Source organism: Bombina bombina, chromosome 3 (assembly GCF_027579735.1).
Source record: "Bombina bombina isolate aBomBom1 chromosome 3, aBomBom1.pri, whole genome shotgun sequence".
Taxonomy (NCBI): Eukaryota; Metazoa; Chordata; class Amphibia; order Anura; family Bombinatoridae; genus Bombina; species Bombina bombina.
The window spans coordinates 25,889,403-25,912,938 of NC_069501.1; the positions used below are offsets into that span (position 1 = coordinate 25,889,403).

The window sequence follows — 23,536 nt, forward strand, 5'->3', positions numbered from 1 at the left end:
TATTCAGGCACCCCTTCCCAGCCTACTTTGTACAGGAGCCTGGGCAGATGGGAGTAAGTCTGGTGATAAAACCAGGACACAGAGTAAAGGGATGCAGAGCTGGGTACCACCCCTAGGGGGCAGGGCAGCACGGCATCCTCTGCTTCCATCACACTGATACTTCTGTTACTTTTTGGGATGTTCAGATTTTTCTCTGTAAAAGACAAGAGAACAAAAACATAAAAATCCGTAAAGAAGGAAGTGATTAGTGACAATTCCTGGTCCAAACCTCTAGTGTTGGTTTTATCTGCACGTTTAGTAGCACCCACATCAGCAAGAGCCTGTCTGATTATTTCCTGAATATTCTCCTCCCCAAACCATAATGTCAGCTCATTTCATTACTAATGGGGGAAATGTTACAATGATTTCTATACGAGAATGATCTGGAATTAATTCAGCAGTGCCAGGCACCTGTATAAAGCGAAATCGTCTAGATCAGTGATGGCGTACCTTGGCATCGCAGATGTTTTGGAACTACTTTTCTCATGAGGCTAAAGCACTCTGCAGTCTAGTTGAGCGTCATGGGAATGTAGTTCTAAAACATTTAGGATGCCAAAGTTAGCTATCCCTGGCCTAGGATCTTTTTGATAGATTTTTATTTATATAGAAACATGGATATTGATGGCACATAATAGCCATAGGCCCAGCAAGTCTGCCCGATATTACCTAAAAGTATAAACTTATCTAGTTCATAGGAAAGCCTTATGCTTGTCCTTTGCATTAGTATGTAGGATAGCCTTATGCTTGTCCCAGGCATTAGTTAGTATGTAGGATAGCCTTATGCTTGTCCCAGGCATTAATACGTATGTAGGATAGCCTTATCGATTTATTAATTTAAAGTCCTCATTTCCCTGCTTCTCTGTTGAGGGTCATTGATCTAGCCTTCCCTCAATTTTAACCTTGGCTAGCAGAGAGGGCAGTCAGCAGTCTCCAGGTGATTGCAGATGAGGGCACAGCAGATACAATGGTTAACACTGCACATAAAATGGAATCACTGTGTAGTGCAGGGGGATAAATTGTTTTAATTCACTGGTAAGACAAATTGACCTATATGACCAGACACCCAATACTCACCTGACAGTCTAAATGCTACTGTAGTGACGCCAGAATTCTTTTCCCCTAGTTGGGTCCATTTCCCTCCCTCCTCTTGCAGCCACTCCTGCACTGCACAATGGAATGAGCCGGTCAAGCTGGGGTCTGGTCGCAGAATGTGCAGGAGGTAGGAGTTCCATAAATTCTTCTCACTGTGGAACCTTGACATGTGTGAGGGGGGCCAGAATGCAGAGCTGTGGGCTACCATGCCGTCTCTGGACACATTGAGGATCTCCAGTTTGGAGGTGGCAGGTGACTTATGAATAAACCAAGTGATGCTGGGGACTGACCCAGGGGTCATTGTCAGGATGTTACAGGGAATAGTGATCTGGTCCTGCCCAATGCTCACCTCCATGTCTCTAGCTGTCGTGTCTACCATCAGCTTGCTGTCTGCATGAGGAAACAGAGACAAAGAGTCACTAAACCACTCACTTGTGTCACTGCATTTTAGTTTGTGTGCTCTGTGTCAGAGTGTGGCTGCCAGGGCATGCTGTATCTGGCAGTCATCCTCAGTATCTTGTCTGAATGAACCCCCTTTGCCAGTGTGCCATTTCTCTCTTATGAGGGTCTCTTGTCAGTGTATTAGACCTGTCTGCATGAGGGTCTCACGTCAGTATGCTAGACCTGTCTGCATGATGGTCTCATGTCAGTGTGCTAGTCCTGTCTGCATGAGGGTCTCACGTCAGTATGCTAGACCTGTCTGCATGATGGTCTCATGTCAGTGTGCTAGTCCTGTCTGCATGAGGGTCTCACGTCAGTATGCTAGACCTGTCTGCATGATGGTCTCATGTCAGTGTGCTAGACCTGTCTGCATGATGGTTTCATGTCAGTGTGCTAGTCCTGTCTGCATGATGGTCTCACGTCAGTGTGCTAGACCTGTCTGCATGATGGTCTCATGTCAGTGTGCTAGTCCTGTCTGCATGATGGTCTCATGTCAGTGTGCTAGACCTGTCTGCATGATGGTCTCATGTCAGTGTGCTAGTCCTGTCTGCATGATGGTCTCACGTCAGTGTGCTAGACCTGTCTGCATGATGGTTTCATGTCAGTGTGCTAGTCCTGTCTGCATGATGGTCTCACGTCAGTGTGCTAGACCTGTCTGCATGATGGTCTCATGTCAGTGTGCTAGTCCTGTCTGCATGATGGTCTCACGTCAGTGTGCTAGACCTGTCTGCATGATGGTCTCATGTCAGTGTGCTAGTCCTGTCTGCATGATGATCTCACGTCAGTGTGCTAGACCTGTCTGCATGAGGGTCTCACGTCAGTGTGCTAGACCTGTCTGCATGAGGGTCTCACGTCAGTGTGCTAGACCTGTCTGCATGAGGGTCTCACGTCAGTGTGCTAGACCTGTCTGCATGATGGTCTCATGTCAGTGTGCTAGTCCTGTCTGCATGAGGGTCTCACATTAGTGTGCTAGACCTGTCTGCATGATGGTCTCATGTCAGTGTGCTAGTCCTGTCTGAATGATGGTCTCATTTCAGTGTGCTAGTCCTGTCTGCATGAGGGTCTCACGTCAGTATGCTAGAACTGTCTGCATGATGGTTTCATGTCAGTGTGCTAGTCATGTCTGCATCAGGGTCTCACGTTAGTGTGCTAGACCTGTCTGCATGAGGGTCTCACGTCAGTGTGCAAGACCTGTCTGCATGACTGAGGGTCTCATGTCAGTGTGCTAGTCATGTCTGCATCAGGGTCTCACGTTAGTGTGCTAGACCTGTCTGCATGATGGTTTCATGTCAGTGTGCTAGTCATGTCTGCATCAGGGTCTCACAGTAGTGTACTAGACCTGTCTGCATGAAGGTCTCACATCAGTGTGAAAGACCTGTCTACATGAGGGTCTTATGTCAGTGTGCTAGTCCTTTCTGCATGATGGTCTCATGTCAGTGTGCTAGTCATGTCTGCATGATGGTCTCATGTCAGTGTGCTAGTCCTGTCTGCATGATTGTCTCATGTCAGTGTGCTAGTCCTGTCTGCATGATGGTCTCACGTCAGTGTGCTAGACCTGTCTGCATGATGGTTTCATGTCAGTGTGCTAGTCCTGTCTGCATGATGGTCTCACGTCAGTGTGCTAGACCTGTCTGCATGATGGTCTCATGTCAGTGTGCTAGTCCTGTCTGCATGATGGTCTCACGTCAGTGTGCTAGACCTGTCTGCATGATGGTCTCATGTCAGTGTGCTAGTCCTGTCTGCATGAGGGTCTCACGTCAGTATGCTAGACCTGTCTGCATGATGGTCTCATGTCAGTGTGCTAGTCCTGTCTGCATGATGATCTCACGTCAGTGTGCTAGACCTGTCTGCATGAGGGTCTCACGTCAGTGTGCTAGACCTGTCTGCATGAGGGTCTCACGTCAGTGTGCTAGACCTGTCTGCATGAGGGTCTCACGTCAGTGTGCTAGACCTGTCTGCATGATGGTCTCATGTCAGTGTGCTAGTCCTGTCTGCATGAGGGTCTCACATTAGTGTGCTAGACCTGTCTGCATGATGGTCTCATGTCAGTGTGCTAGTCCTGTCTGAATGATGGTCTCATTTCAGTGTGCTAGTCCTGTCTGCATGAGGGTCTCACGTCAGTATGCTAGAACTGTCTGCATGATGGTTTCATGTCAGTGTGCTAGTCATGTCTGCATCAGGGTCTCACGTTAGTGTGCTAGACCTGTCTGCATGAGGGTCTCACGTCAGTGTGCAAGACCTGTCTGCATGATGGTTTCATGTCAGTGTGCTAGTCATGTCTGCATCAGGGTCTCACAGTAGTGTACTAGACCTGTCTGCATGAAGGTCTCACATCAGTGTGAAAGACCTGTCTACATGAGGGTCTTATGTCAGTGTGCTAGTCCTTTCTGCATGATGGTCTCATGTCAGTGTGCTAGTCATGTCTGCATGATGGTGTCATGTCAGTGAACTAGTCCTGTTTGCACACGAAGTAGTAAGAAGTGAATACAGCGCCAACAAGAGGCCAAGGGATAAATATACTCACAGAGAGATAAAAGAAGATTATTTAATGAACCATGTTAAAAAGCATCAGTAATAAAAGACTATATATAAAAAATGTAAAAAGCACATATAAATAAAATTACAAATACAGGAATATCTTACAGAAGCGGCTCAAAGGGCCAAAGCTGATAATTACAATAAAAACAGAGGTAATAACAGGTGATCAGTGTGAGTGGTACACCAGAATAAGAGTGTATACTAATAAAACAGAATTAGCCTAAGTACAACTGTAGCAAGTGCATCAAGCAAAAAACTAATAAACAATAATACAAACAATAGTGTTCAAAATTAGTGTTACAAAAATAGTGTTCCAAAAAATAGAAAAATGCACTGCAGTGCAAAAAAAGGGGGGTAGCAAAATAATTGTATAGATACAATCAAATAGTGAGTGAGTGCAAATGGATATAAAAATGCTAGCTACTTAATCCAGTGAGGTTAAGATATAATTAAATAAAATACACAATATGCAATAACATAAAAAATAAAATACACAATATGCAATAACATAAAAAATAAAATATAAAATATAATCCAAAAAAGTGTTCAAAAAGTTGATCAACAAATGTTAGTGAAGAACAAAAATAAGTCAATCAAAACTAAAAAATGGAAAAATGGGTGATGAAAAGCAAGGTGAAAGTAAGGAAATTGATTCCTTCCAATGTTAGTTACTTTAACAGATCCAAATTCCTGAGTGTGGTTGCTGAAGTAGCTGATTGGATCCTAGCACCTGTCAGCTGCTCCTATGGTATCCTAAAAAGTGTCCCTGTAAAAAAAGAAATTCACAACATAGTGTATCCAATATGAGAATGAAGTAAAGATTAAAGTAATGCTTACCAATATGTCAACGCGTTTCTGCCCTCAAAAAAGGGCCTTTCTCAAGACTCTTGAGAAAGGCCCTTTTTTGAGGGCAGAAACGCGTTGACATATTGGTAAGCATTACTTTAATCTTTACTTCATTCTCATATTGGATACACTATGTTGTGAATTTCTTTTTTTACAGGGACACTTTTTAGGATACCATAGGAGCAGCTGATAGGTGCTAGGATCCAATCAGCTACTTCAGCAACCACACTCAGGAATTTGGATCTGTTAAAGTAACTAACATTGGAAGGAATCAATTTCCTCACTTTCACCTTGCTTTTCATCACCCATTTTTTCCATTTTTTAGTTTTGATTGACTTATTTTTGTTCTTCACTAACATTTGTTGATCAACTTTTTGAACACTTTTTTGGATTATATTTTATATTTTATTTTTTATGTTATTGCATATTGTGTATTTTATTTAATTATATCTTAACCTCACTGGATTAAGTAGCTAGCATTTTTATATCCATTTGCACTCACTCACTATTTGATTGTATCTATACAATTATTTTGCTACCCCCCTTTTTTTGCACTGCAGTGCATTTTTCTATTTTTTGGAACACTATTTTTGTAACACTAATTTTGAACACTATTGTTTGTATTATTGTTTATTAGTTTTTTGCTTGATGCACTTGCTACAGTTGTACTTAGGCTAATTCTGTTTTATTAGTATACACTCTTATTCTGGTGTACCACTCACACTGATCACCTGTTATTACCTCTGTTTTTATTGTAATTATCAGCTTTGGCCCTTTGAGCCGCTTCTGTAAGATATTCCTGTATTTGTAATTTTATTTATATGTGCTTTTTACATTTTTTATATATAGTCTTTTATTACTGATGCTTTTTAACATGGTTCATTAAATAATCTTTTATCTCTCTGTGAGTATATTTATCCCTTGGCCTCTTGTTGGCGGTGTATTCATTTACTACTACTTGTGCTTATTTTTTGGAGGTTGGTTAGGATCTCTGTTTGGATACAGCTTGGGGATTACCTTAGCGCTTGTACACACAACCTTTTTCCTGTTTGCACACGAGACAATAATGTCTGAGGGTCACATACCAGTGTGTAAATGCTGTTATAAAGAGCATGTCATTGTACAAGTCCCTAAAGTCATATCAGTGTGTCAGTCCTGTGTGTATGAGTGTCCCATGCCAGTGTGCCTGTCCTGTTTAAGAGTCATGTCAGTTTGACAATCCTGTATATATGAGGGTCGCAAGCCAGTCCTGCCTGTCTGAGGGTCATGCCAGTATGCCAGTCCTGTGTGTATAAGCGTCCCATGCTAGTTTGCCTGTCCTGTTTGAGAGTCATGTCACTGATAATCCTGTATTCATAAGGGTTGCATGCCAGTCCTGCCTGTCTGAGGGTCACGTCAGTATGCCAGTGGGCCTGTCCTGTCTGAGGGTCACGTCAGTATGCCAGTGTGCCTGTCCTGTCTGAGGGTCACGTCAGTATGCCAGTGTGCCTGTCCTGTCTGAGGGTCATGTCAGTATGCCAGTACTGTCTGTATAAGAAAAACAAGTCAATGTGCCAATCCTGGGTCAGTGTGCCTGTACTAGGTGAGGGGCACATGTCATTGTACCAGGCCTGTAATACACCAGTCTGCTAATGACACTTGTTATTAGATTATCAGCACATTTTACATCTCCCTCTGTTTGCTATCTTTCAGCTAGATTACGAGTTGTGCGTTAGGTTTAAAAAGCAGCGTTAAGAGGTCTTAACGCTACTTTTTAATGCCCGCTGGTATTACGAGTCTTGCAGGTACAGGTCTACCTCTCACTTTTTTGGCCAGACTTGGAAATACCGCAAATCCACTTACGTCAATTGCGTATCCTCTTTTTCAATGGGACTTGCATAGCGCCGGTATTACGAGTCTGCCAAAAAGTGAGCGGTACACCCTCTCCTGTCAAGACTGGTAACGCATTCTAAAGTCAGTAGTTAAGAGTTTTACACTACAACGCCGTAGCATAAAATTCTTAACTAAAGTGCTAAAAAGTACACTAACACCCATAAACTACCTATTAACCCCTAAACCGAGGCCCTCCCGCATCGCAAACACTAAAATAAACATTTTAACCCCTAATCTGCCGAACCGGACATTGCCACCACTATAATAAACATATTAACCCCTAAACCGCCGCACTCCCGCCTTGCAAACATTAGTTAAATATTTTGCATAAATAAAAAGAGAGAAGCGCTCAGTTGATCGCTTCTCTCTTTTTATTTATTAGTTAAATATTATTAACCCCTAATCTGCCGTCCCTAACATCGCCGACGCCTACCTATATTTATTAACCCCTAATCTGCCGCCCCCAACGTCGCCGCCACTATACTAAAATTATTAACCACTAAATCTAAGTCTAACCCTAATAACACCCCCTAACTTAAATATAATTAAAAGAAATCTAAATAAATATTACTATCATTAAGTAAATAATTCATATTTAAAACTAAACACTTACCTATAAAATAAATCCTAAGATAGCTACAATATAACTAATAGTTACATTGTATCTATCTTAGGTTTTATTTTTATTGTACAGGCAAGTTTGTATTTATTTTAACTAGGTAGAATACTTACAAAATAGTTATTAACTATTTAATAACTACCTAGCTAAAATAAATACAAAGTTACCTGTAAAATAAAACTTAAACTAAGTTAAAATTACACCTAACACTACACTATAATTAAATTAATTCCCTAAATTAAATACATTTAAATAAAATTATCTAAAGTACAAGAAAACAAACACTAAATTACAGAAAATAATAAACAAATTACAAGATTTTTAAACTAATTACACCTAATCTAATCCCCTTAACAAAATAAAAATGCCCCCCCCCCCCAAAATAAAAAAAGCCCTACCCTACACTAAATTACAAATAGCCCTTAAAAGGGGCTTTTGCTTGGCATTTCCCCAAAGTAATCAGCTCTTTTACCTGTAAAAGAAATTACAAATCCCCCCAACATTAAAACCCACCACCCACACAACCAACCCTACTCTAAAACCCACCCAATACCCCCTTAAAAAAAACTAATACTAACCCCTTGAAGATCACCTTACCGGGAGAAGTCTTCATCCAACCGGGCCGAAGTCCTCAACGAAGCCGGGAAACGTCTTCATCCAAGCCGGGCGAAGTGGTCCTCCAGACGGGCAGAAGTCTTCATCCAGACGGCATCTTCTATCTTCATCCATCCGGCGCGGAGCAGGTCCATCTTCAAGACATCCGACGCGGAGCATCCTCTTTATCCGACGGCTAAGACTGAATGAAGGTTCCTTTAAATTACGTCATCCAAGATGGTGTACCTTCAATTCCGCTTGGCTGATTGAATTCTATCAGCCAATCTGAATTAAGGTAGAAAAAATCCTATTGGCTGATGCAATCAGCCAATAGGATTGAAGTTCAATCCTATTGGCTGATCCAATCAGCCAAAAGGATTGAGCTCAAATTCTATTGACTGTTCCAATCAGCCATTAGAATGCAAGCTCAATCCTATTGGCTGATTGCATCAGCCAATAGGATTTTTTCTACCTTAATTCCGATTGGCTGATAGAATTCTATCAGCCAATCGGAATTGAAGGTACGCCATCTTGAATGACGTAATTTAAAGGAACCTTCATTCAGTCTTAGCCGTTGGATGAAGAGGATGCTCCGCGTTGGATATCTTGAAGATGGACCCGCTCCGTTAATAACTATTTAATAACTATTCTACCTAGTTAAAATAAATACAAACTTGCCTGTAGTGATGTCGCAAATTGTTCGCCGGTGAATAGTTCCCGGTGAACATAGCTTGTTCGTGTTCGCAGCGGCGGGCGAACATATGCGATGTTCGATCCGCCCCCTATTCGTCATCATTGAGTAAACTTTGACCCTGTATCTCACAGTCTGCAGACACATTACAGCCAATCAGCAGCAGACACTCCCTCCCAGACCCTCCCAGCTCCTGGGCAGCAGCCATTTTAGATTCATTCTGATCCTGCATTGTTAGTGAGAGGAGGGACAGTGTAGCTGCTGCTGATTTTTTAAGGAAATTGATAGCTAGGCTAGTGTATTCAGTGTCCACTACAGTCCTGAAGGACTCATCTGATCTCTGCTGTTTGGACAGCACCCCAAAAAGCCCTTTTTAGGGCTAGAACGTCAGTCGTTTTTTTTTTTTTTTTTTGCCTGTGTAATTTTGACTGTGAAACATCAGTCTGCTAGTGTAATCTAATTGCAGTTGCCTGCCTGCAGTGCCACCACTCATATCTGTTGTAACAGTAGTGTAAATTTAAAAAAAACAACTTTTTTGACTGTGAAACATCAGTCTGCTAGTGTAATCTAATTGCAGTTGCCTGCCTGCCAGCGTGTGTGCCAAGCCCACTTGCCAACTAGTGCCACCACTCATATCTGTTGTAACAGTAGTGTAAATATTTTTTAAAAAAACTTTTTTGACTGTGAAACATCAGTCTGCTAGTGTAATCTAATTGCAGTTGCCTGCCTGCCTGCCAGCGTGTGTGCCAGGCCTACTTGCCAACTAGTGCCACCACTCATATTTGTTGTAACAGTAATGTAAATATTTAAAAAAAAACTTTTTTGACTGTGAAACATCAGTCTGCTAGTGTAATCTAATTGCAGTTGCCTGCCTGCCTGCCAGCGTGTGTGCCAGGCCCACTTGCCAACTAGTGATTTCACTCATATTTGTTATAACAGTAGTGTAAATATTTAAAAAAAAATAACTTTTTTGACTGTGAAACATCAGTCTGCTAGTGTAATCTAATTGCAGTTGCCTGCCTGCCTGCCAGCGTGTTTGCCAGGCACACTTGTCAACTAGTGCCACCACTCATATTTGTTGTAACAGTAGTGTAAATATTTAAAAAAAAAAAACTTTTTTGACTGTGAAACATCAGTCTGCTAGTGTAATCTAATTGCAGTTGCCTGCCTGCCTGCCAGCGTGTGTGCCAGGCCCACTTGCCAACTAGTGCCACCACTCATATTTGTTGTAACAGTAGTGTAAATATTTAAAAAAAAAAACTTTTTTGACTGAAACATCAGTCTGCTAGTGTAATCTAATTGCAGTTGCCTTCCATGCCAGCGTCTTTGCACAAAAGGCAATCCCCAACCTGTACTCAATTGTGCAAAAGGAAGTAACCTTACCATGGGTCCCAGACCGCACGTCTTGTAATTCTCTGTCTGGGAAATTATCTATCTATCAAATCTATCTATTGATCTATCAAATCTATCTATCTATGATATCTATCAAATGTATCTATTGCATCTATTGATCTATATATCTAATCTATGTATCGATTAAATCTATCTCGTGGCCGGACTTACCAAGCATCTTTTTCCATCTCCCAGTTCCTAAAATCCATGCCATAGACACGTACCCTGATAGGGGACGTAACAGGTATTAAACTGATAAGAATAGTACTACTTGACAGACCACTCATATCTGTTGGCACAGTAGATTGCACGCGGTGCTCTGACAAAATGCAGAAGGACATTTGGTAGACGGACATTTGGCCGACAGATAGAAAGCTAAAGAATGTTCCGATTTTGGCCGAGGGCAGATACGTTCCAGAGTGCTCTGTTCTAATCAGAGCCTTGGGCGCCGCAACTGCCTCTGGGAACCTTACCATGGGTGCCAGACCGCACGTCTTGTAATTCTCTGTCTGGGAAATTATCTATCTATCAAATCTATCTATCGTATCTATCAAATGTATCTATTGCATCTATTGATCTTTCTATCTAATCTATGTATCTATCTATCAAATCTATCTCGTGGCAATGGGGAGTTTGCGGTGCGTTAAACAGGGAGTTTGGTCTGTCACTGTGAAGCGGGCGTAACCCTTACACTACCCGATCGATACAACATCATACCTGATGTTTTAAAGCACGTTATTCCAAACAATTTAGGAATGTTAGGTAATTTATGCCCTTTATGGATTAAAACCAGCATCAACTATGTAATTTTCCGTGGGAGTTTTGCCATGGATCCGGCATGCCCCAGTCCAGGTGTTAGTACCCTTGAAACAACTTTTCCATCACTATTGTGGCCAGAAAGAGTCCCTGTGTGTTTTAAAATTCACCTGCCTATTGAAGTCAATTGCGGTTCACCCGGTTCGCCCCTTCGCGAACAGTTGCGGAAGTTTGAGTTCGCCATTCGCGAACGGAAATTTTTAGGTTCGGGACATCACTACTTGCCTGTAAAATAAAAATAAAACCTAAGCTAGATACAATGTAACTATTAGTTATATTGTAGCTAGCTTAGACCTAGATTTGGAGTTTGGCGTTAGCCGTGAAAACCAGCGTTAGAGGCTCCTAACGCTGGTTTTAGGCTACCGCCGGTATTTTGAGTCACTCAAAATAGGGTCTAACGCTCACTTTTCAGCCGCGACTTTTCCATACCGCAGATCCCCTTACGTCAATTGCGTATCCTATCTTTTCAATGGGATCTTTCTAACTCCGGTATTTAGAGTCGTTTCTGAAGTGAGCGTTAGACATCTAACGACAAAACTCCACCTGCAGGAAAAAAGTCAGTAGTTAAGAGCTTTCTGGGCTAACGCCGGTTTCTAAAGCTCTTAACTACTGTACTCTAAAGTACACTAACACCCATAAACTACCTATGTACCCCTAAACCGAGGTCCCCCCACATCGCCGACACTCGAATAAAAATGTTTAACCCCTAATCTGCCGACCGCCACCTACGTTATCCTTATGTACCCCTAATCTGCTCCCCCTAACACCGCCGACCCCTGTATTATATTTATTAACCCCTAATCTGCCCCCCACAACGTCGCCGCCAGATACCTACAATAATTTACCCCTAATCTGCCGACCGCAAAGCGCCGCCACCTACATTATAGCTATGTACCCCTAATCTGCTGCCCCTAACACCGCCGACCCCTATATTATATTTATTAACCCCTAATCTGCCCCCCTCAACGTCGCCTCCACCTGCCTACACTTATTAACCCCTAATCTGCCGAGCGGACCTGAGCGCTACTATAATAAAGTTATTCACCCCTAATCCGCCTCACTAACCCTATAATAAATAGTATTAACCCCTAATCTGCCCTCCCTAACATCGCCGACACCTAACTTCAATTATTAACCCCTAATCTGCCGACCGGAGCTCACCGCTATTCTAATAAATGGATTAACCCCTAAAGCTAAGTCTAACCCTAACACCCCCCTAACTTAAATATAATTTTATTCTAACAAAATAAATTAACTCTTATTAAATAAATTATTCCTATTTAAAGCTAAATACTTACCTGTAAAATAAATCCTAATATAGCTACAATATAACTAATAATTACATTGTAGCTATTTTAGGATTAATATTTATTTTACAGGCAACTTTGTAATTATTTTAACCAGGTACAATAGCTATTAAATAGTTAAGAACTATTTAATAGTTACCTAGTTAAAATAATTACAAAATTACCTGTAAAATAAATCCTAACCTAAGTTACAATTAAACCTAACACTATACTATCATTAAATTAATTAAATAAAATACCTACAATTACCTACAATTAAACCTAACACTACACTATCAATACATTAATTAAATACAATACCTACAAAAAAATACATTTAAATAAACTAACTAAAGTACAAAAAATAAAAAAGAACTAAGTTACAAAAAATAAAAAAATATCTACAAACATAAGAAAAATATTACAACAATTTTAAACTAATTACACCTACTCTAAGCCCCCTAATAAAACAACAAAGCCCCCCAAAATAAAAAATGCCCTACCCTATTCTAAATTACTAAAGTTAAAAGCTCTTTTACCTTACCAGCCCTGAACAGGGCCCTTTGCGGGGCATGCCCCAAGAAGTTCAGCTCTTTTGCCTGTAAAAAAAAACATACAATACCCCCCCCCAACATTACAACCCACCACCCACATACCCCTAATCTAACCCAAACCCCCCTTAAATAAACCTAACACTAAGCCCCTGAAGATCATCCTACCTTGTCTTCACCTCACCAGGTATCACCGATCCATCCTGGCTCCAAAATCTTCATCCAACCCAAGCGGGGGTTGGCGATCCATCATCCGATGGCTGAAGAGGTCCAGAAGAGGCTCCAAAGTCTTCATCCTATCCGGGAAGAAGAGGCGATCCGGACCGGCAACCATTTTGATCCAAGCGGCATCTTCTATCTTCATCCGATGACGACCGGCTCCATCCTGAAGACCTCCACCGCGGACCCATCTTCTTCCGGCGACGTCCAACTGAAGAATGACGGTTCCTTCAAGGGACGTCATCCAAGATGGCGTCCCTCGAATTCCGATTGGCTGATAGGATTCTATCAGCCAATCGGAATTAAGGTAGGAATATTCTGATTGGCTGATGGAATCAGCCAATCAGAATCAAGTTCAATCCGATTGGCTGATCCAATCAGCCAATCAGATTGAGCTCGCATTCTATTGGCTGATCGGAACAGCCAATAGAATGCAAGCTCAATCTGATTGGCTGATTGGATCAGCCAATCGGATTGAACTTGATTCTGATTGGCTGATTCCATCAGCCAATCAGAATATTCCTACCTTAATTCCGATTGGCTGATAGAATCCTATCAGCCAATCGGAATTCGAGGGACGCCATCTTGGATGACGTCCCTTAAAGGAACCGTCATTCTTCAGTTGGACGTCGCCGGAAGAAGATGGGTCCGCGGTGGAGGTCTTCAGGATGGAGCCGGTCGTCATCGGATGAAGATAGAAGATGCCGCTTGGATCAAGATGGTTGCCGGTCCGGATCGCCTCTTCTTCCCGTATAGGATGAAGACTTTGGAGCCTCTTCTGGACCTCTTCAGCCATCGGATGATGGATCGCCAACCCCCGCTTGGGTTGGATGAAGATTTTGGAGCCAGGACGGATCGGTGATACCTGGTGAGGTGAAGACAAGGTAGGATGATCTTCAGGGGCTTAGTGTTAGGTTTATTTAAGGGGGGTTTGGGTTAGATTAGGGGTATGTGGGTGGTGGGTTGTAATGTTGGGGGGGGGGTATTGTATGTTTTTTTTTACAGGCAAAAGAGCTGAACTTCTTGGGGCATGCCCCGCAAAGGGCCCTGTTCAGGACTGGTAAGGTAAAAGAGCTTTTAACTTTAGTAATTTAGAATAGGGTAGGGCATTTTTTATTTTGGGGGGCTTTGTTGTTTTATTAGGGGGCTTAGAGTAGGTGTAATTAGTTTAAAATTGTTGTAATATTTTTCTTATGTTTGTAGATATTTTTTTATTTTTTGTAACTTAGTTCTTTTTTATTTTTTGTACTTTAGTTAGTTTATTTAAATGTATTTTTTTGTAGGTATTGTATTTAATTAATGTATTGATAGTGTAGTGTTAGGTTTAATTGTAGGTAATTGTAGGTATTTTATTTAATTAATTTAATGATAGTATAGTGTTAGGTTTAATTGTAACTTAGGTTAGGATTTATTTTACAGGTAATTTTGTAATTATTTTAACTAGGTAACTATTAAATAGTTCTTAACTATTTAATAGCTATTGTACCTGGTTAAAATAATTACAAAGTTGCCTGTAAAATAAATATTAATCCTAAAATAGCTACAATGTAATTATTAGTTATATTGTAGCTATATTAGGATTTATTTTACAGGTAAGTATTTAGCTTTAAATAGGAATAATTTATTTAATAAGAGTTAATTTATTTCGTTAGAATAAAATTATATTTAAGTTAGGGGGGTGTTAGTGTTAGGGTTAGACTTAGCTTTAGGGGTTAATCCATTTATTAGAATAGCGGTGAGCTCCGGTCGGCAGATTAGGGGTTAATAATTGAAGTTAGGTGTCGGCGATGTTAGGGAGGGCAGATTAGGGGTTAATACTATTTATTATAGGGTTAGTGAGGCGGATTAGGGGTTAATAACTTTATTATAGTAGCGCTCAGGTCCGCTCGGCAGATTAGGGGTTAATAAGTGTAGGCAGGTGGAGACGACGTTGTGGGGGGCAGATTAGGGGTTAATAAATTTAATATAGGGGTCGGCGGTGTTAGGGGCAGCAGATTAGGGGTACATAGGGATAATGTAAGTAGCGGCGGTTTACGGAGCGGCAGATTAGGGGTTAATAATAATATGCATGGGTCAGCGATAGCGGGGGCGGCAGATTAGAGGTTAATAAGTGTAAGGTTAGGGGTGTTTAGACTCGGGGTACATGTTAGAGTGTTAAGTGCAGACGTAGGAAGGGTTACCGAATAGCAAACAATGGGGCTGCGTTAAGAGCTGAACGCGGCTTTTTTGCAGGTGTTTGGTTTTTTTTCAGCTCAAACAGCTCCATTGTTTCCTATGGGGGAATCGTGCACGAGCACGCTTTTGAGGCTGGCCGCTTGCGTAAGCAACTCTGGTATTGAGAGTTGAAGCTGCGTTAAAAATGCTCTACGCTCCTTTTTTGGAGCCTAACGCAGCCATTCTTTGGACTCTCAATACCAGAGTTATTTTTATGGTGCGGCCAGAAAAAAGCCGGCGTTAGTTTTTCGGGTCGTTACCGACAAAACTCCAAATCTAGCCGTTAGAGTTTATTTTATAGGCATTTAGTTTTAAATAGGAATAATTTAGTTAATGATAGGAATTTTTATTTAGATTTCTTTTAATTATATTTAAGTTATGGGGTGTTAGACTTAGGGGTTAATACATTTAGTATAGTGGTGGCGACGTTGGGGGCGGCAAATTAGGGGTTAATAAATGTAGGTAGGTGTCGGTGATGTTAGGGCCGGCAGATTAGGGGTTAATAATATTTAACTAATGTTTGCGAGGCAGGAGTGTGGCGGTTTATGGGTTAATATGTTTATTATAGTGGCGGCGACGTTAGGGGCGGCAGATTAGGGGTTAATAAGTGTAGGTAGGTGGCGGCGACATTGGGGGCGGCAGAGTAGGGGTTAATAAATATAATGCAGGGTTTGGCGATGTTGGGGACAGTAGATTAGGGGTTCATAAGTATAATGTAGGTGGCGGCGGTGTCCGGAGCGGCAGATTAGGGGTTAATAATTATAATGTAGGTGTCGGCGGTGGCAGATTAGGGGTTAATAAGTGTAAGATTAGGGGTGTTTAGACTCGGGGTTCATGTTTGGGTGTTAGGTTTAGACATAAAATGTATTTCCCCATAGGAATCAATGGGGCTCCGTTAAGGAGCTAAACGCTGCTTTTTTGCAGGTGTTAAGACTTTTTTTCAGCCGGCTCTCCCCGTTGATTCCTATGGGGAAATTGTGCACGAGCACGTTACACCAGCTCACCGCTAACGTAAGCAGCGCTGGTATTGGAGTGCGGTAAGGAGCACAATTTTGCTTAACGCTTACTTCTTGTCTGGTTTGTAAAAACCCGTAATACCAGCGCTGTCTGTAAGTGAGCGGTGAGCATAAACTGCTCGTTAGCACCGCACAGCCTCTAACGCAAAACTCGTAATCTAGCCCTTTGTGTCTAGATTACAGGCACCACACTACGAATTTGACACACAAAGATAACAAGGGCACTATATAGGTAAGCTCCTCATTAGTTTAAATTGCTTAAGATACTATATTTTATTTTAGTATCAATATATTATATTTCTTTTGAGGAGTGGTGCTAGCATCTGGTACTGAACTTGCAGAACAATTGGGTTAGAATCCCTGGAAAGAAATGCTATGTAGCACTCTCTGCCCAGACTGGGGTAGAGACCACTGATATGGTTTAAAATGTAACTTTTATTTATTACCTTAAAAAGAATGGGTAGACATGGACACTTAAAATCACTCTCTCAAGTTGCTTATTTGGCAATTCGTGAGACCGGTTAGTTCTTATATTAGTCTTAGTTATGTAGTTGAATTAATCGGTACTCACGTATTTTTATAAAGTAGGGGTAATGAGAGCCCTGTAATAGGTATCTGTTGGTGCGTTAGTTTCTCATTATTTGTTTAGGCTTTTATTAGTGTGAAATTTGTTTAATTTTAGCCTAGGTTAGCAGTAGGGATTTTCAGGCTTTATTCACATGTACACACAGACCCTTATTATATGGTTCTTGGTATTTTGAGATTCACTTCCCTTATTTGAATTCGTCTACAATTAACCTTGTTTGTGTATGAATTTATTCAGAAGATATCTATTATACCTTTCACTTATATTATTTATGATCATACGGTTGCCATCTCTCTTATTTATTGTTGTATTCCCCTTGTGGGTTTAATCACATAGTGAGTTTAAACAACCGTTTTTTAGGTTACTGTCAAGTCTGGTGACTATACAAATTTGGGTCTGTTTTCCCCAAAAGTTCAATTTTAAACCATATCAGTGGTCTCTACCCCAGTCTGGGCAGAGAGTGCTACATAGCATTTCTTTCCAGGGATTCTATCCCAATTGTTCTGCAAGTTCAGGCACCACACTACGTTTGCTTTGCTTTCAGTGCACACAGGAAGTTCTTACACCACAGGCCGCTTCCTGTCTGCTTGTGGCTATTGCAGTAAGGTGTGCCAGGCGTATTTGTCAGCTTCCTGCCACCACAGTTACTGTATAAGTGACAGCTGCTAGGCCACTGAATCTCATCCGTTGTGAATCATCCCGCAATGTCACACACATTCACAGCGCAACATAACAAGATGCTATTATGATGCTGTCTCATTCTTTTAGAGCAGCCTCTAATGTCATCTAATGTTAAAAATGACACCTAGGGTTGAAAATGTGCCCTATTTAGGGTTAGATTACAAGTGGAGCTCTATCGTTTGCAATTTCGAGGTTTTGAGGCTGTTTGCGCACAAGTGAAATTCCACTTGTATTACACGTTAAAAGTAAATGCGAACGCATGAGAACAATCGTAAATTAAACTAGGATGATTAACTCTGGTTAACTGTTACGCTCAAATAAAAAGTGTCACAAAACATCAAAAATACATTGAAAGTTACAGTTACACTCATAACACTATCTAATAAACAAATATTACAAAACAAAGTTATAAGGACTCAAAGATATGAGGTCTCTGGTGTTAGATATAGATAGATAGATAGATAGATAGATAGATAGATAGATAGATAGATATAGATATAGATAGATGATAGATAGATGATAGATAGATGATAGATAGATGATAGATAGATGATAGATAGATGATAGATAGATAGATAGATAGATAGATAGATAGATAGATAGATAGATTTAAACACATAAATACATATGTATACATACATAGACAAGTGTTTAACTATGTATTTACTGTAAATATTATACATCCTAATGTTCAGCACATAACAGAATATGTTCTATGTATTTTTAAATAGATATTTCTATATTTTTCTGTGTATGTCTATACCTATACATAATCATTTATATATACAAGTATAAATATATATTTGTGCAAAAACCCATCATATATATATTTAAATATCTCTTTAAGAATAAAAAGAACATATTCTGCTATGTGCATAATATTGGATTAAATATGCAATATTATCTTCTTATATTGCGCTTTAAATAAACGGGGTTGTGGTTGCGCGACTTCTGTTTTTTTCACATTTTTCGGCTCCATTGAAGTATACAGTGGAATGCAATTTTGCATTCACAATTTCTCAGTCTATTTGTCACCATTAAGTTACTAACGTGAGAGCGCTGACTTTTGCAGATTTAATGCTCGAACATGTGCGCAAACTACAACCCCACTTGTAATCTGGGCGTTAATTATTATCTGACATCTAGGGGAAGGATATGAAGGATACGAGAGCAGGGGTAAAGGGAACAGATTCTTTATGCAAATTACTGGGCTCCCTATGGCAGTTTTCTTTAAGCTAAATGCCCAATTGAAGCCATTTACTGTCACTATGGCATCTTTTAAGTCCACTGAAGCAAATTCAGCCACATGAAGCTTGTACAGATAAAAGAGCACATGTGAGAAATATACAGATAGCTGCACAACCTGTGACTTTATTGCGCACGGCTTACTCACAACCACACATCACTGTTCAAACAAGTGTAGGGAGCACATGCAAGCGGAACGTCATAAGGGATGGGCTTTTGGGAACCAAAGGGTTAAGTAGTTGTGCTGTGGGGAGAAGCTACAAGATATGCTAATGCTGATAAGGAAGGGTTGGGTCAGCGAGTGCTTATTGGAGACGGTCGTAGCGGGGAGGGTACTAAAGCAATGGGTATTTATAGAGGGTGCTAGCAGGAAGTGGTCACTATCCTTTTCTCTTTTTTCCAGATAAGAAGGTGTAAGCTGCGTGAGAATGACGTCCAGGAACAGAAGAATTCCAAGGCACTATCTTGACGACGGAAAAACGGTCTGGAGGACGAGGGCAATCCAGGCTCAGAGGAAGATCAAGTGGCTGGACAAGTCAAGCAAGGATCAGCAGGCTGTGCAGGTTGTAGTGGTAACCGATGTGCTTCCAGCAGATGTTGGTCCGGTAGCGGTGCAGCAGGTAAGCATACCTCCCCGGGGTTCCCCAATGCGAGTGTTCAGGCCAGCAGGTAAGATCCTGATAGTGGGAGGCGAGGAGGGGGAAAAGCGGGCGGGGAGCACTCCGGAAGGCAGCATTGAGGTCCCCGACATATTTGCGGTCAGTCCGGCATCCAGCGGTAGGGGGATTCAGCCAGGGCAAGGGGGTTTAGTGGGTCCTCAGTCCCCAGTAGTCTGCCATATTGAGCCCAGGAAAGCCGATGGGAGGGGTCACAGCAGGCCTCCTGCAGCGGATAAAAGCAATTATGACATCACTGTGGCACAAAGGCAACATAGGGAGAAGGGGCAGCCGTTGAGTTCTGTGCATGCGCACACATTTTGTGATGTCAGAGAGGGTGTGCCGGCATGGGGGCGGCCATTTTGGGAGTGCAAGGGCAATTTTGGGAGGCAGCAGGGTTTCAATGCTAGCGGGTGGGATAGGGAAGCGCAGCAGCAGGGTGGCGAACAGCGGAGGTATGGTTGGGAAGGGAGGTGGATGGACAGGGAGCGCTGTGGTCCCAGTGGGCCGGGCAGCGATTGGAATCATGGCCCAGCAGAAGTATTTGAGAGGGGGTAGTAGGGGACAGCAGGCCGAAAAAATGAGCAAGGACATCAGAGGTGAGAGCAAGGGCAATAATAGAGTGATTAGGGATATGGAGGATAATAGGTACAGGCTGATAGAAGAAGAGGGAGAGGAGATAAACAAGGTAAACAGTAGTGACAGAGAAGGGGGAGAGGTACAGAGAAGCAGGGAAATGGAGGGCACAGGGGGATAATGCACAGGGGTCAGCTGGAAAGGGTAAAGGGACAAATATCAATAACAGAATGTTGCCTTTACGGAAAAATTAGAAAGAATCGTTAATTCTGGAACAGCCGCAGCGAACAGAGATGGCAATGGACAGCAGCTCTACAGAAGGGGTCTCAATATCAGCAGGGGCTGTGTCTTAGAGGACGGAGGAGGCAGCACCAGCAAAGCAGGTTTTATCATCGCTAAGGGTAAGGGAGACGTAAAGTGCAAAACAAGGTAAGAGAATATTGTGCATAAACAGTCATTTGTCTGATAGTTCATCTGAAATGGATTCAGAGGATGAGAATGTAAAGGGGGATGGGAACAAGAGATATTGAAGATAGCTAGAAAAACCAGGGTAAAGGGGTTGTTAAAGAGGTCATTTTGGAGGGGGATGCCGAGACAGGGGGGGGGTTTAACGATGACAACGAGGAGACAGGAACTTTATTGTTGCTACTTACAACACATTTGAAGGCGAAAATAATAATTAGAGCACAGAAAGGAAAGTACGTGGACGTATTTGATATCACTAGAGGAGCTGGGGATGAGGTGAAATGGAAAAAAAGAGGGAACAGTCTTTTACAGAATGGATAAAGGGATATTGATATACGCAGAATGCTTCATTTCAGCGAACCCAGGAAAGGTATGTTAAGATATATTCACCTAATTACTGAGTGTTACACAACATACGGTGGGTTTGCATGGAAGGATTACGATGCAGAGTTCAGAAGGGGTAACCTACAATTGGGAGACAAAGGGAGGAAGGAGTTTGGGGTTAAAATCCTAGACATGTACACAAGGTTAATGAAGGTGCAGGATACACAGGGTGGCAGAAGCGCAAATTTTAATTTTAATAAGGGCATTAAGTTAGAAGCAAAGGAATGCTGGGCCTAAAATGAGAAAAGGTGCGATAGAGGGGGCGCATGTAAATTTAAGCACGTTTTTAGATATTGTAATGGAGGTCACGCAGGGGTGAATTGCAGAAAGAATAATGGTAGTAATGGTTTTGGGAGGCAGTCCTTTTGGAGTCAGGGAAACACAAGGGGAGGACAGGCAATGGCGGCTAGCGGCAGGCAACCCCCCCTGAAAATAGATAAACTGACAAGCGAATTACAGGCCTATCAACACGGAGGATAGAAAATTATTGATTGAGGGGTTAAACAGGGGTTTTACAGTACCGGTAAGGGGGGGTGGTAGTTGTGGCCAGGAATTTAAAATCTGCAGCTAAATTTCCAGGAATTTTGAAGGAGAAATTAGAAAAGGAGATAGCATGGGGAAGGATGGCAGGGATGTCAATTTGAGGGCCTGTTTTATGTGGACAAATGCCTGCCAATGGGTTGTTCCATCTCCTGTTAAATTTTTGAGAAGTTTAGCTCATTTCTGCATTGGCTGCTGGTAGCAGGGCAAAAAAGGGAGTCCATAATCCATTATTTGGATGACTTCATGGTGGTAGGAAGGGCAGGTTCAGAGATCTGTGAGCAAATGAAGGTGGGATTAATAGGAATGTTGGAGGATCTATGGGTACCGGTGGCGATAGAAAAAACAGAACGCCCGAGCACGAGATTGGCTTTCTTAGGTATCATTATAGATTCAGTGAAAGGGCAATGTGAACTTCCCGCTGACAAGGTGGAAAAAGCTAGACTGCTAATAGCGGGAATGGTTAAGAGGAAAAAGGTAACGTTAAGGGAAATGCAGAAGATGTTGGGCGCACGTATTGAACTTTGCATGTAAAGTCATACCAGTAAGGAGGATTTTTAAAAGGCACTTGGAGCTAAGTACCAAAGGGGCAAAAAGACCAGAACACATGATTAGGGTGTCAGGGGAGATGAGGGAGGATTTGAAAGTGTGGGACCAATTTTTACAGGAGTTTAATGGGGTCAGGATATGGGAGAGTGTGTTCTCAATGGAGGAGTTGGAGCTGTACACTGATGCTGCTGGCAGTTTAGGGTTTGGGGCCTATTTCCAGGGTAGATGGTGTGCTGGAGAATGGCCAGAGAATTGGAAAGAAATGGATTGGGTTAAGAACTTAGTGCTATTAGAACTATTCCCAATAGTGGTGGCAATTGAATTATGGGGCAAACTATTGTCTAATAAAAGAATAATTTGATGGTCGGATAACAAAGGAGTGGTGGGGGTGATCAATCAGTTATCATCATCATCACTGCCCATGGTTAGATATTTAAGATATTTTGTGCTAAAGTTTTTAAAATATAACATCTGTTTCAAGGCTAAACATATACCAGGTTATAGAAATGTGGTTGCTGATGCGCTGTCCCATTTTGAATGGTAGAGGTTTAGTGTTTAGCCCCCAATGCTAGACAGGAAGGTGAATGCTGCCCTATCCTTCTTTGGCAGATTGGCAACAGATAGATAGAATCAAAGAACTGGTCAAGAAATCCTTGGTACCCTGTACATGGGCAGTTTACAAGAAATATTGGTGGCAGTGGTGCGAGTTAAAAAAAAGAATAGATGGGGCCGGAGCCTACAGCCAGAGCAGCAAGTTGTGTTTCAGAGGGGTTCCTGATACTATTTCCCAATATATGAGCTATTTTACTTAATCCAGGGGGTAAAACTTTAAACTTAAATTCCTTTTATAATCAAGAACCTATACCAAGCACAATACAAGTACTCAGTAGCAAACCTCAAGCTCATTTACCCTGCCTATACTCCTTGGTCGGGCCACTGGGCCATTGTCTGTTTGAGGCTTCACAGGCTTACAGAGTAGCTATCTGTAACATATGCCAGCCTGATATCACTGTCCTTTTAAAACTGCCTTCCCTGCTACTGACAATCATACTGTTTGGGCAGTATCTGCATTCAACTTACCTGTCTAATTAATCATTCATCCACCTGATTCCCTCAGCCTCTTTTTAAACCATCTCAGGCCTAATGTGCATTGCATTAGCTTTAAAGATTTGTTCCAGAACAACAGAGGTCTGTGACTTTCCAGCATGGATTTTACCAGCATATTCAAGCTACAGCCTTTCTTTTAGCTATGCTTAAAATCATCTAATCGAAAGTATCCAAATAATTCCATTTTGTTTCCTGGACACTGCTACTTAACACACTATGAACTTTATTCTAAATTACAAGTATGCATTTGGTTATAATCACTCTCAAATTACTACAACAGAATCTTACTCCGAACTTTATAAATATTCTCTGCTACAAGTTGTCATAGCTGAAATATCCTCCTCCAAATATGTTAATATATTCAGAACTCAGCATCTATGTGTTCAGTTAAAAGCTTTCATGTGATTCTCCAATATATGCACAAACAGTATTTAATGCCTAAAACTTGCAACTTGTCTATCACCTGTGCTGCTTTGCTTATTACTGTCATACAGCTCTATATAATATTATGTACTGTGAAC

General features: G+C 41.6%; 1 protein-coding gene across 1 annotated transcript in view; it reads right to left on the reverse strand.

Annotated features, from left to right (window-relative positions):
* Positions 1–933: 933 nt before the first annotated feature.
* The window catches only part of LOC128652188 (immunoglobulin superfamily member 3), a 104,150-nt gene continuing 81,547 nt past the window's right edge, over positions 934–23,536 (reverse strand). Inside the window, exons 6-7 of the mRNA XM_053705128.1 lie at positions 1,114–1,521; positions 934–1,013 (exon numbers count right to left, since the gene is read on the reverse strand). Coding sequence (XP_053561103.1) covers positions 934–1,013; positions 1,114–1,521 — 488 coding nt within the window. The remainder of the gene's footprint in view (positions 1,014–1,113; positions 1,522–23,536) is intronic.